General features: G+C 50.9%; 1 protein-coding gene across 1 annotated transcript; it reads left to right on the plus strand.

Moving 5' to 3' along the window:
- Positions 1-3,694: 3,694 nt before the first annotated feature.
- LOC144952046 (gap junction alpha-8 protein-like) lies at positions 3,695-10,518 on the plus strand. The gene is made up of 4 exons (XM_078882438.1): positions 3,695-4,102; positions 4,208-4,216; positions 4,585-5,188; positions 10,436-10,518. The coding sequence occupies exons 1-4, from the start codon at positions 3,695-3,697 to the stop codon at positions 10,516-10,518; spliced, it is 1,104 nt and encodes a 367-aa protein (XP_078738564.1).
- Positions 10,519-14,449: the final 3,931 nt, after the last annotated feature.

Raw genomic sequence — 14,449 nt, forward strand, 5'->3', positions numbered from 1 at the left:
TGTGCTGGAAAAATTTCCATCTTGTACATCAGATAACATGGGAGGCTGAGCGATGCCCGGGTGTGGTCAAGCGATGGCTCTCTATTAATCAACCATGTTGCGTGTCTATAATACAGATTTTTTTTTTTGAGTAAAATCATGTAAATATAGATGTGTAGTTAAACCCGCCACCACCCGACACAGCCAATTAGTAATGTTTGTCGCGTAAACAGAACGTGACAATTCGTTACTAGTACAGCACTAACCGGTTGTGTGTCGGAGAGCAAATCCACAACATTTACAACCTGAGTACGACGTTTCCCCAGTAATTACAACCATCTTCATCAGGCGGCAGCCAGATTCGTGGAAAAATCCTCCTGTTTCGTTCAACAAATAGAGGGATAGATGTTATGACGTGGGGGGAGGATTAATGAATGCATCTAAATTACAAAGGGTCATTTATATGGCCATTACCCATTTGGTTATTTATATGGTAATGAACGTACGTTATGCATGCACATTGTTCACGTACCTACTATTGTCTCTTCACAGGTAATCCCCAGTGACGTAGCTTTTAAGTTACTCCAGCAATGTACTACGGTATTTTAATAGTTTAAATTACCTGGACAGTTTCAACGGTCATTTGGTTTGGGCATTCAGTGCCCTGTTGATTTGTGCATCATTGTAACTGTTCAATTGCAGCGTTTCTTTAACATGTTTAATTTCACTTCTCAGACTATCACCATCTGACACTTTCTTAGCCCGATGTATGATCATCCTGATGAGAGAGGATTTCTATGTATGCTGATGATCTGGTGATTGCTGCTCACTCAGAGGAGGAGTTGGAGACACTGCTGCTGAACCTGGAGCGCGCTACTAAGAGGTGGGGTCTTACCATCAGCGCCACCAAACTAAGCACCTGCCTGAGTATGTTGTGCCATCAGACACTCCACCCCCTCAACTCCCCATGAGTGATGGGGCAGTTGTGGAGAGAGTGGAGAGGTTGCTTACCTGGGCAAGTGTGATTAAAACCAGTTCCGATTTGGTAGGAGAGGCCTCACTCCGAATCAGTCGAGTGGCATTATCTTTTCATCAGCTAAGTAACGCTGTGTGGAAGCTACCTGGTCTGTCACTCCACACGAAGCTTCAGGTCTTTTTGGGCATGGTCATGCCCTCCCTTCTCTACACTTTGGAAACGTGGACCCCTATAATGGAACATATTTGCCGGTTAGAAACATTTAGGCTGGCCAGACACACACACACATACACACAGACACACATACATACATACACACACATACATACAATCACACACAACAACAAAGACAAAGATCCCCCTATAGCCTTAACAGACTGTAGGGGCAAGTGCTGTTAGCGAGCACCTATGAAGGCCGGAACGGTACACGAGGGGGTGGGTGGCCAACACCACGCCCGGCCGACTTTGTCTCCCCAGTGACGATGTTTACACACCGCACCAGCTACTCATTTGAGGCTGAGTCGACCTAGGGGAGGCCCGGGACCGGTTCAGATAATCGTCACCGATGTTGGCCGTGAACGGGAATCGAACCCGGGTCGCCGGGTTCATAGCGCAGCGCGCTAACCGCTACACCACCGCTCCCACCTAGACATACACACAGACACACAGACAGACACACACACAGACACACACACAGACACACACGCACAGACACACGCACAGACATACACACAGACATACACACAGACACACGCACAGACACACACAGACATACACACAGACACAGACACACACACACATACACACACAAACACAAACACACACACAGACACACACACAGACACACACACACAAACACACACAAACACACACACAGACATACACACAGACACACGCACAGACACACAGACGAGATCAACACTCCGGGCCAGGGCATGGCTGAGGTCACGCCGCTCGCAGTCTGGGGAGGGGGGATGCCAGTGGATTAGCGAACGCGCCGATGAATGGGGGCCCTCGGTTGAACGCGGCGCCTAAACCCCGCGACTCCCGACTCCGGTAATCTCCGCCGCTCCTAAAACAACCGCACGCTCAGCGATTCGCGGCTACGGGACACCCACCCCCCCCCAGCCTCCCGCGATTGATTCCGTTTGAATGAACCCACCGAGTGCCAGCCGCCACCGCTCGCAACTTGCCCTGCGTGTCGCGACTCGGCTTTAGCTTTTAGTCCCGTCGAGCGCAGTCCGTCTGTCTGTGACGTGGTGGGGATCAGTGCACGCTGGTCTGGGCTTTTCCGTCTCGCAAGAGTTGATCTGATGATGATGATGATGGAGTGAGAGTGCTGTGGTTGTGAAGTTGTGTCGATGTTAGAGAGAGAAACCCAGGTGCCCACATCCACCATCACTCACTCACTCATCCATCCACACACTCACTCACCCACTGACACACTCACGCACCTACTCACTCGCCCATCCACACACCTACTTGCCCTCCCACACACTCACTCACCTACACACTCACCCTTACACTCACTCATCCATCCACACACTCACTCACCCACCGATCCATACAGTCACCCACCAACACACTCACCCTTACACTCACTCATCCATCCACACTCTCACTCACACACTCACGCACCCACCCACCCATCCCTACACTCACTCATCAATCCACACATCGGAAGTCCCTCGGGATTCAAAGATGACGCCCATCAGGTTAAGTGGTGGCTCTTGAGGTTGCTGAGGAGCCCAATTCTGAATCCGCAGATCTGTGGGCATTGAGGGCACCACGCGGTCCCAGGTGGAAGTGTAAATCTGCAGTGCCGGGTCGGCTTCCTTTCCCTTATTGGCGGCGATCCGCTTCGGCATCGAGACGTCGGGTCTCGAAGTGGAGCCGCGGCCTGGTGGATCCAGCATCGCTACCCCGAGCCGATCGGCAAGCCTGCTGCGTTTCTCAGTCTCGAAGGTTGATTTGTCGGCGCTTCAGGGAGGACTCGAGGGTATCCTTGAACCGCTTCCTTTGTCCCTCCCCCAGAGGTCGCAAACGGGTTTTGATTCCTTACCCGTACCCGTACTCGGCCGCACCAGGGTCGCAAACGGGTAATCGTACCTGTACCCAACCCGATACCCGGCTACCCGTACCTGGCCGGGAGTTAACATCTCGGCCACCGCTGCGCCCTCTTATCTAGGTCATAGCGGTAGTGAGAGTAGGAAGCGGTGATTAGGGCAGTGGCATCTGTCCCTATGTGACACAAGGTGACTCAGCACCTGGGCCTGCGGGCGGGCGTTCATCTGCCAGTAGTGGGAGGGGGGTGATTGCTGCCGCGATTCATTTTCAAATTTGGACCCCGAGTCTATATGGGTGTCCGTATGCGTATTTGCATCTTTCCATCCAACCGGTATCTCCATCTCACCATCCAACTATCTATTCATCCGTTCATTCATCCATCGATTAATCCATCCATCACTCCATCCATTCAACAAACCATCTATCCGTCCATCCATCCACCACTCCATCCATCACTTCATCTATCCAGACAACAATCCATCTTTCCCTTAATCCATCACTCCATCCAACCATCCATCCATTGCTCCATCCATCTGTCCATCACTCCATCGGTCCGTCCAACCAGCCAAACGCATCAATCGCTCCCAACTACCTCACCGCACACCGACGCCGTCGTTCCCCCCACCCCCCGACAAGGCCCCGCTGACCCCTCCGCGGCGTCGACGCTGAGCCATGGGCGACTGGAGCTTCCTGGGCAACGTCCTCGAGAAGGTCAACGAGCACTCGACGGTGCTGGGCAAGGTGTGGCTCACGGTGCTCTTCATCTTCCGTATGCTCGTGCTGGGCACGGCCGCCGAGTACGTGTGGGGGGACGAGCAGTCGGACTTCGTGTGCAACACTCAGCAGCCGGGCTGCGAGAACGTCTGCTACGACGAGGCCTTCCCCATCTCCCACGTGCGCCTCTGGGTGCTCCAGATCGTCTTCGTGTCCACGCCGTCGCTCGTCTACGCCGCCCACGCCGTCCACCACCTGCGGGGTCGCGCCAAGAGGGCCGCGCTCGCCACGGCCGCCGCCGCCAGCGCAAAGGCCGCGGCGGCGGCGGCCGCGGCAACGCGATCGGGCGGCCCGCTGCCGCTCAAGGTTGCCGGCGGCGGTGGCTACTGCTCGGACTACCTGGGGCCGGCCGATGACGGCGCCCCGCTCGTGGAGAAGGACGTCGACGACGAGAATGCGATCAACGCCGAGGGCGGAAAGGTGAGAGGTCGGATGGTCGCGTGTGAGAGGCAGACGCCCTACGCCCGCGGTCTAGCCAAGGGGAGGGGACCCCGTGAGGACCGTGTGGTACTCAGCACACTAACCTGCAAGTAGGGGTTTTGTCGGAGACGGCAAGGCCGCCACGTGGTTTTCCGCCAATTGAGTGATAATTTTTATCTTTTTGCAATGTAATTTTTATAAATTCGGCAAATTTGGACCGCCACACCGGCATGCAAGGGCCTACCATCTGCGTCCCACAGACATCTGTGGGACGCAGATGGGTACACCCACCTGCGGAACGCAGACCAACGCGCCGCTAATGACACGCCGCTAACGGCGCCCGATGTTTTGTTCCCGGGTGGATGAAGGTGCGCCTCGAGGGTAAGCTCCTGCACACCTACGTCGTGCACATCTTCTTCAAGGCCACCTTCGAGGTGGGCTTCGTGCTGCTCCAGTACTACCTCTATGGCTTCTCCCTGCGGACGCTGTACCGCTGCAGCCGCTGGCCCTGCCCCAACGTGGTCGACTGCTTTGTGTCGCGCCCCACCGAGAAGACGGTCTTCGTCGTCTTCATGCTCGCCGTCGCCGTCCTCTCGCTGCTGCTCAACGCCCTCGAGCTCATCCACCTCGCCTGGCGGACCAGCAGGCTCGGCAGCAGCGGCAAGGCCCGGCGACGGCGCTATGTCGGAGGAGGAGGAGCCGGCGGAGGCGGCGGAGGAGGAGTCGTGGTCTTGGGGGGCGAGGAGGTGGCGGAAGATGCCGTGGCGCGGCTGACTGAGGGCGGCTGCGTGCCGGGAGCGGCCGCCTTCGCGCCCCACAGGCCATCGGCCCCGTTCAGGGGAGCATTTGCGAAGGCGAATGAGAACACGCTGCCCTCCTTCTGCCCGCTCTCCGTGAGCCACCTGACCGTCTACGGCTCGCACACGAGCAAGGAGGCCGCTGAGAAGCCGAGCCTCGCGGCAGACGCCGGAGGCAATTCCGGGAGACATTTCGGGGGAGGAGGAGGGAGCGGAGGAGGAGGGAGCGGAGGAGGAGGGAGCGGAGGTGGTGGTGGCAGCAGAAGCTTAAGCAGTTCTCCCAAGGAGATCGAGGGGGCGGACATCTCGGATCGGAGATCTCCGAGCAGAACGAGCTCTCGAGCGCGGTCTGATGACCTCAACGTCTAAGAGTTAAGAGAGCACAGGGCTACTTTCTTTTTTTGTCAGACACCAAAATGGCGACTTGAAACGCCGATCGATAAACAAAGTCTCCTGCAACCAAAGCTCACTCGGCACTCTGATCATGAAACACAATCTCCTCGAGCCAAGTCTCAGTTAAAGGTGCCAATCCATAAACCCGGGATCTGGAGCAAATCTGCGATCATGACATTCGATTTTTCTCCTGTCGAGTGTCCTCATCTGAATCCCAGTCTTCCAGAATCCAGTCTTAATCGAGACTCCAAATCCCAATATCCAGTCTCCGAGATGAATGAGGAACTGAGTAAATAGTCCAGACACGAATCCTTAATTATATATTCTGCTGGAACCCAATCTCAATTGACGCCTCATTCCTCAAATCCGGTCAATGTAGACTCTGATCATGAAACTCGGCCGTCCTGACGCTAAAATCTTATCAACTCAAGTGGCTCTGTGTTCTCTTAGTCTGACAAACCTGATTCTCACGGTGCCAGTGTACTCTTCTGAAATCCTACCTGCTACCGGACCTCTTCATCTTCCTGTAGGTTGTAATTTGCAAGCGCAAGTCCACTCAGCTTTCCCGCGAGCTCTCCGCCCGTATTTGTGCTCGCAGGGCCTTTGACGAGGTCCTACCGGGTGTGTGTCAAACCTCGAGTGGATTTTCGGGCCCCAAAAGACCTCTTTGCCTTCTGGGATGTTATAATTGGTTTTATACCCTTTTATCTGGCAACAAAACTGACACCTTTTTTACGAGGAGTCATGTTTGCATAGACCACAATACCTGCAGTCATGATGCAAACAAAAAACATAACTCTGATAATGTATGCACTGTCCTTGAAGTTGATTGGTCCACACCCGAGACAGTTTTCCTTAGAGCCTAGTCTCATATGGGTTGGACCAGATGGCCAATGAGGTACTAATGGTGTAAATGCTTACCCCGAGCTCTCATACTCTGATGGTGCATTCTCTTTGAGTTGTGCGCCGTTTGCCGTCATCTGGTCCAACACCATATGAGACTAGGCTCTAGGGAAAGCTGTCTCGGGTGTGGACCAATCAACTTCAAAGACAGTGCATACATTATCAGAGTTATGTTTTTTGTTTGCATTATGACTGCAGGTATTGTGGTCTATGCAAACATGACTCCTCGTAAAAAAAAAAGGTGTCAGGTTTTGTTGCCAGATAAAAGGGTAAAAAACCAATTATCATATTTTTTACTGGCAAATGAGGTTCTAATTCTGAGATGTTGTTGATGTGTCCCTCGAAAACTTCCCTCGAAAACTTCCCGCGAGATCGCAACGAATGTCGGAGAGCTCACGGGGGAAGGGGTAGAGCGGGCTTGCACATTCCCGCAACCGCCAATCACACTTGTTCAACTGTAGGCGAGCTTCCGTTATCCTGCTCAGGCCTTTCCCACAACTTTGGCATCGTCGTAATGGCAAGCCATTAAGGTTTACGATTCCAATACGTAAACTCTAAAGCAGTAAAGATCATTTGACCTTAGACTAGGGTTGCCAGTGGTGCTGGTTTTTGCAGGATCATCCCCCTTCGTTGAGAAGGTAGCGGCGCTGGGAAATCTGTTAAGTCATCCCGTGCCATCAAGTCACGGGGTTTTTTTGTCAGTTTTATAATAATACACCACCTGTCCTTCTCCCATCTGCCCATAATGTGAGATATTATTCCTCTTCCCTTGCTATGCCCCAATTATGTTGTACACGTCAGACGTGGCAACCCTCTGTGAGACAAATTCGACTAACTGGCCAACTTTTTCCCGTAACTTCATCGCATCATCCCAACGCAACAATAAGATTTACGATCAAATGGCTAAAATTCTAAACCGGCAAAGAACAATAGCCTGAGACCCTACCCTATCCTCACACTTACAACCTCAATGGATGTTCGAAAGGGCTACTCGTGACACTTTTAACACAATTCACACCAGCCGTTGCGGCTATATCAGGTTTGGAGTTTTGCGAGGTGTATTAGATGCAGGTTAAAGTGTGAGTATTGTAGGTGCTTGCATGTATGCGATCTGGAGTGGATATGAGAGTGTTGTGTATTTGTGCGTGCTAGTGTCATGAAGGGTGGAGTACCATGTCCGTCAATACGTGATGTGTATACGCATTCGCGTTAGGTTTGCCACCCATTGTACAATTATTACAGCTAGGTCGGGAAGTCGTCGTGGCCAAATCCGTTGATGCCACCACCAGACATTGCCAACTACCCTCTGCCACATCCCACAGCTGCTGCGTATTAGACAGGAGACCTCTACGGCCTACACGTAAATCTAAACCTGTTAGAATAGACCTCACAATGCAGTAGGCCACAGTCTGTTAGACCGGGCCTCAAAGTGCAGTGGATAACGGCCTATTAGACTAGGCCTCACATTGTAGTAGGCCACAACCCTAGAAGACTTTGTCTCACATTAGTAGTAGATCACATCCTATTAGAAGAAGCCTCAGTGCAGCAGGCCACAACATGCTGTACCAGGCCTCAAAGTTGGGTAAGCCACACGTGCTATGCCAGACCTGCTGCCGTATCGGTGCCTGATAGCGAACAAAATGGCAAAAATGGTCCAATCAACAAAAACATCCTCAGAGTCCGATTTGTACTGGCGACGTTTACCATGTCAGTAAAACTATTAGTGCATCAGTAAGTTACTTGAGCTTCTTAAAAAGAAAGCATAAAAGGTTTTAGGTATCGGTGAGCCAAAGGTGCATGTTTGTAAGGCATTAGCGAGCATTAGTAAGCATTTAGTGCTTAACGCTTTTGGAATGTATTTTAAGTATTGTCGTACACCGGGGAAAGCTTTGGTGAGCTGCAGCTGCACGTGAGTCATGCTGTTGCCATTTCCTATTGAGCCAATGTTCAACGTTAGTATTGGCAAGCCAAAACTTGTTGGTAAGCAACGGAGAGACCGTTATCAAGTAAAACGGCGTGCTGTTCGGGGATTGGCAGGCGTTAGCCATGGCCAAGCGTTTGTTGAGATTGCCAAGCACTCGCCAAGAACGTGTCAACCAAAACCAAGTATCATCTATATCGGTGAATCATTTGCTCATCATTGGTAAGTCGGTTAAGAGTGTTGTCCACTTCAGCAAGCCATTTAGTGTTGTTAAGCCATCGGTGCATGCTCGCTGCCAAAAGGACAACTGGTAAGCCAAAGATGCTTTGTTTTAATAGCATGACTATGCCAAAGACCTGGGTTTGTGGGTCATGTTCCACTTTCGTAAGCCACCTTAGTAAGTAAAAAACAACTAGCTAGCTTCCACGCGAATATGTTTTCTTAGCAAAACTAAACTGCGGCAAATTTCTTCAACCGCGCCGTAAGGGGTAAGGGTGGCCAATTTGAACGAGGGCTTTTGTCGATTACGTGACGTCTCCCAGCGAAAACAAAATGTCTGCTGTCAATTTCAATATCGAGGGGGGGGGGGGGTCTTCCGAAGATTCCTCCTTTTCCACTCGCACATCCGACGCCGTGCGAACATGGGGGGCAGTCCACGGCACGGGTGTTTCTTTTCTTTTCCCCACTGGCTAATTGTCATGCCGAGGCGAAACAGATCCGTGGTACCCTGGCTTCACAAGACGTCTGGTATCTGGCTCTGTACGTCCGTCAAGAACAACACCACGCACGTGCGTGTGTGTGTGTGTGGCCATCAAAGAAAAAATACGTAACGGCCGACATTTTGGCATTGGCCATTCTTCACGGGATGTAAGGGCCACTGCCGAAATGTCACCTGTCATGTATATTCTTTTTTACTTTTTAAGGCCACTCATACACAGTGTTGTCATTGACAGATCTGTTCAGTCGTTAACTGTGCTCATGCACCAACTGCCAACGTAACAGCAGCGGTGGCTAGATGTTAACTATCAATTTAACCCGTAGGCTTTCGCGACCATTATTATTCATAATATAGGTTTTTGGGTCAGATCGCATTTATAAATAACGCGATCTGACCCAAAAACCTATGTTATGAGATGTTAACTATCTTGCCTGGTATACAGGAGGGTCGTGGGTTCGATCCTGACCCTGACGCCTGCTGCTGTATATTTGGAGTTTGCATTTTCTCTCCGGTTTTTTCCCCTCCACATTTAGAAACATTCACTTAGTATATTTGGCTGCTATAAATTTCCATGTGATGAGAAGCCCACTTCGTTGAGATGTAATTTGTGATAGCCAAGTCGCTTCTGAAAAAGAGCAACATAGCTCAGTGGGCGCCTTACCTGGTGAAATTTTTTTTTTTTATATTTTAGTATCACCAACTACGGCACGGCTCAGCACGGCTCGGCTTGTGCAGTGGAAAAAAACCTTCCTGGTTCATCCTGAGGCCTCGCGCCACGGCGTGGCTCGCTTGTGCCAGTGGGACAAAAACAAAGATGTTTGATTGGTGTAAAGAGGGAAACGTGATCAGACCTGGGCACTTGTGATTGGCTGTTGGGTTGTACTATGCAAATAGCTTATGATTGGCTGTTGGGTTGTATTATGCAAATGCAGAATAGATATTCATAGAAATCTTCCACCTCAGGTGGAGAGTTGTTTTTTAAACGGTGTTTTTTTCTGCTTTTTATTTTAGTTTGCACTGAAAGCAAACTTACATTTTTAACGAAGAGCGCTTCTTAGAAGTATCTTCTCTTTTTAAATCTCAACAACATTTCACTTTTAAAAAATGGACCGCGAGCACACGAAACTTTGACCCTTTTTAACGCGATGAACTGCGTAAGTTAAAACGGTTATTTATTTTAAAAATAACTCTTAAAAACTAAAAAACTGGTATTCCCGCTTTGCCCAATAAAGTTCACGCGTTTAGTTTAAAAGCCGAGCGGTGGATTCGCGAAACGTTTTGGACGCACGACTAAGAAATGTGCGCCACAGGCCCGGCGCTTCGGATGCAACGCTTCCTGTAAAAAGGGACGAAGAGTTTAACAACAAAAAGTAAAATCCGTCACAACCGTGACGACAGATGATATGTGCGTTAGGAAAAGTCCTCGCTTAACGAGCGTCGTTGTAACGTGGAACGAGCACCCCCCCCCCCCCGCCGTTATAACGCAGATTCTGTGCAAGCAGACTACTTTCTTGGGTTGCGTAACGCAGAGTGGTACGGTAACGCGGTGGCGGCGGCGTACCCTCAGTAACCTGTCCCCGCTGTCTCACCAAATGGCACGTGTAGTAGTAGTCACAGTGGCGGGGGGATGTCTCCGCTTAGCACGTTTTTTCGCACGTTGGCCGTGACACTTTTCAGGAACGCATCCACCACCACCAGCACCAGCATCACCAGCAGCACCAACAACAACCGCCAGTGGCGGTGATGTCACCACGACGCCTGTGCCAAGCTATGTGCACGTTAAGGCCACGTGAAGTGTCGAACGCCCGCTGGCAGGAGGTCACTGGATAGACCCAGCAAGTGCCATGGGTTGACTGACCTCCACCACCACCACCACCGGTGCGTCATCAAACGGGGGGCTCACCGTGCTGTTCTCTCTATATATATAAGAAGCGCCTTTGCAGTCCGACCCGCTCAGTTGATTGAACGCGGTTGCCCGACCGCACAAAAACACCGTCGCTCGCACGGACAGGCGGTCGCGACAACGTACGGCGTGAGAGCTCCATCGCGGTACCATCATCATTGTCCCTTTCCTTTCTCGACGACGCTATCAGGTTCTCGCAACTCAACCCCTGTTATAAGTGACAGCAGTGGGGGGGGGGGGGGGTGGAAATAGAAGTGGATGATGTAACGGACCCCCCCAGATCTCCAGTCTAAATCTTAAGTCTATCTCAGTTGGGGGGCCCCTGCCCTGCCCCTCTCCCCTACCGCCTCAACTATAAGGGGAACAAGGTGTCGAACATCGTCGTGGTTATAGCGGCAAAAGCAAAACGCGGTGACGTCGCTGGGGGCTGTCTTTCTGTCTTCTTCACAATTCACACCTTTTCATTGCCAATTCAAACAAAAATAAAAAGGCTCATTCACTCCATTCGGGACTACAACCTTTGGGGAAAATTCGAGCGGACGGATCAGAAAAATGTTTTTACGCGTCCTTAAAACCCCCTACAAAGCTGTCCACGTCGATTAACACGCAGCAGCAGCAGCAGTCAGCTTTCGCGACCGATATCATCCATAAGAAGTTGTGTTGGTTTAGATCGCGTAAATATATAAATGTGTTGTTAAACCCGCCACCACCACCCAACACGGCCGATCAGCAAGGGTTTGCCACGTAAACAAAACCTCGTCAATTCGTTACTAGTTCAGCACTAACCGGTTGTGGTGTTGGCGAGTAAAACCCATTCGGGCAGCCGTGACGTTTCACCGGTAATTACAACAACAACCACCACCAGCATCATCAGGCGACAGACAGAGTTGTGAATTGTCATGCTTTGTTTACGTGCCAAATCTTACTAATTGGGCCGTGTCGGGAGGTGGTGGTGGTGGTGGCGGGTTTAGCGACACCACATTTATATTTGTTAAGCGTCGTCGCCGTTGACGTTGAGATTTCATCACGCGACTTTAAACTTTCTCCGCAATTCGAAATGAGCCACAATGCGATGTCATTCCAAAACAATCACGAAATAGCTATGGCAAACCGTTACGTGGGGAAACCAGCCGTGGCAGCGATGGACAGCTAACCCATTTTAATTTTTCACGTATTCGTTCGTCGCCAAAAAAGCGTTATGCCAAAACCTTTGGCGACGAATAACATTCGTGGATCCACGTTGAGGAGGGTGGGGGGGGGCATCCCTTTTGAGGGTTGCGGTCCCTCCGCTTTGAACGTCGATCACCAGCCGATTGAAGTGGGCTGCAATTTGCCGCTGCAGGAGTTTGCGCGTTTTGGAGAATGGTTTCCTTCGATGAATGCGGTGATAGTTGTTTTTTAACCTTTATATCTGGCAACAAAACTGACACCTTTTTTACAAGGAGTCATGTTTGTTTACATAGACCACAATACCTGCAGTCGTAATGCAAACAAAAAACATAACTCTGATAATGATATGCACTGTCCTTGAAGTTGATTGGTCCACACCCGAGACAGCTTTCCTTAGAGCCTAGTCTCATATGGTGTTGGACCAGATGACGCCAAAAGGCGCACAACTCAAAGGCAATGCACCATCAGAGTATGAGAGCTCGGGGTAAGCAGTTTTGTTGCCAGTTTTGTTGCCAGATAAAAGGGTAAAAAAACAATTATCATATTTTTTCTTCTGGCAAATGAGGTTCCAATGGTGTGAATGCGGTGATGTCATGGTGACGTCACGGTGACGTCATGGTCAAACATCGCTCGGGACCGAAACGCCGTGGATCAACAAAGGGGGCCGTGAGCTTTTGTTTTCTAACCGTCGAGGAGTTACGTCTCGGATTTTTTTGGAAGCCCGAGTGGCAGGCAATGATGATGACGACGACGAAGGTGACGACGACGATTGCAGGTTGCTGCTGTGATTGGGCGGAGTCAGTCACGTGGTGCTCAATTAATTCGAAGCTTCCCGATTATCGCTGCGATTGGACCGAATCGGTCATATGGCGCTCAGTTCATGCGTGACTTCCCAATTATCGCTGTGATTGGACGGAATAAGTCACATGGCGCCCAATTCATTCGTAACTTCCCGGCTGTCACCGTGATTGGACGGAATCGATCACATGGGGCTCAATTTACTCGTAACTTTCTGGTTATCGCTGCGATTGGACAGAATCGAATTCGCCGCTTCCTAAACCAAATGCCTTTTGTTCTAAACAATCTGAATGCCACACACCGTCGATGTTGTTGGCGAGCGGATGATGCGTTGTCGTTTTTTTTTTTTGGGGGGGGGGGAAGGACGTGTACATTTTTAACCATCGTGTTGATAAAACTATTCTAAAAAACTATCAAAATGAACGGCACTTACTCGAATAAAACGGTGAACTGGAAACCCATTGATTGCGAGGTTTAGTCTTGAGTGTCGCGTGGCGAACTTTGTGAGCGTGTGTGTTAATGTGTGTGTGCTAGTGTAGCGATGTTGGCCGTGAGCGATTCCCGCTCACGGCCAACATCAGTGACAATGATCTTAACCGGTCCTGGGCCTCCCCTAGGTCGACTCAGCCTCAAATGAGTACCTGGTGCGATGTGTAAACATCGCCACTGGGGAGACAAAGGCGGCCGGGCGTGGTGCCGGCCACCGACCCCTTCGTGTGCCGTGCCGGCCTTCATAGGTGCTCGCTAACAACACTTGCCCCTACGGTCTGTTCAGGCTATACGGGGGATCTTTGTCTTTGTCGGTGAGATCCTAAACTCTGCCTTCCCTGGCGTGGCCAGGAGAGGGGGGTAGACGATCTTTACATCCAACTCCGGCAGGAACCCACAGCTCACGGAGAGCCAACCTCGTGTCCCTTGCCAATGACCATCTGGGCAGTTCGCCAGCAACCCTGATCCTTCTGATGAGATGCTGAATTTAGAAACCAGCCCACGCACTTTTTATTGTACTGAACCAAATGTTCAAGCCGTCCTGACTGCTGAAGAGACACTGAATGTGGAAACCAGTCCACACTTTTCTTGTACTGAACCAAATGTTCAAGCTGTCCTGACTGCTGACGAGACACTGAATGTGGAAACCAGTCCACACTTTTTTTTGTACTGAACCAAATGTTCCAGCTGTCCTGACTGTTGACGAGACACTGGATGTGGAAACCAGCCCAAACTTTTCTTGTACTGAACCAAATGTTCAAGCCGTCCTGACTGCTGACGAGAAACTTGATGTCAACACAGGCTTCAGAACCTTTTTTAATCGTTTTATCGAACCAACGGCAGCCCTTCGCAATAACAGGGACCGTGACGGTGGTCACGGCAGGTGACCGGAGACTAACGGAGCTCATCGGATGTCCGACACGAACGCTACAGGGTTACAGGCTGTTCTCCCGTCTAACGCCGCGTGTTGTCTTCACAACGCGATGATGAACGCATTAAGGGAACGCGTTTCTTTGTGGATGCCGATTGGAGGTAGAAGGCGATCGAGCGAACGGTTGTAATGGCTGCCTCGGTGCAGCATCGTCATCACACGAGGCATTGGGATGCTGCTGGATGATTCTAGAACAGTGATTCTTAACCT

Source organism: Lampetra fluviatilis, chromosome 65, assembly GCF_964198595.1.
Source record: "Lampetra fluviatilis chromosome 65, kcLamFluv1.1, whole genome shotgun sequence".
Classification (NCBI taxonomy): domain Eukaryota; kingdom Metazoa; phylum Chordata; class Hyperoartia; order Petromyzontiformes; family Petromyzontidae; genus Lampetra; species Lampetra fluviatilis.

Bases quoted from the DNA above. Each gene is read 5' to 3' on its own strand.
- LOC144952046 (XM_078882438.1), top strand. From the start codon at position 3,695: ATGGGCGACTGGAGCTTCCTGGGCAACGTCCTCGAGAAGGTCAACGAG. The intron at 5,189-10,435 runs GCAATTCCGGGA...GTTATAACGCAG, and splicing joins CCTCGCGGCAGACGCCGGAG to ATTCTGTGCAAGCAGACTAC.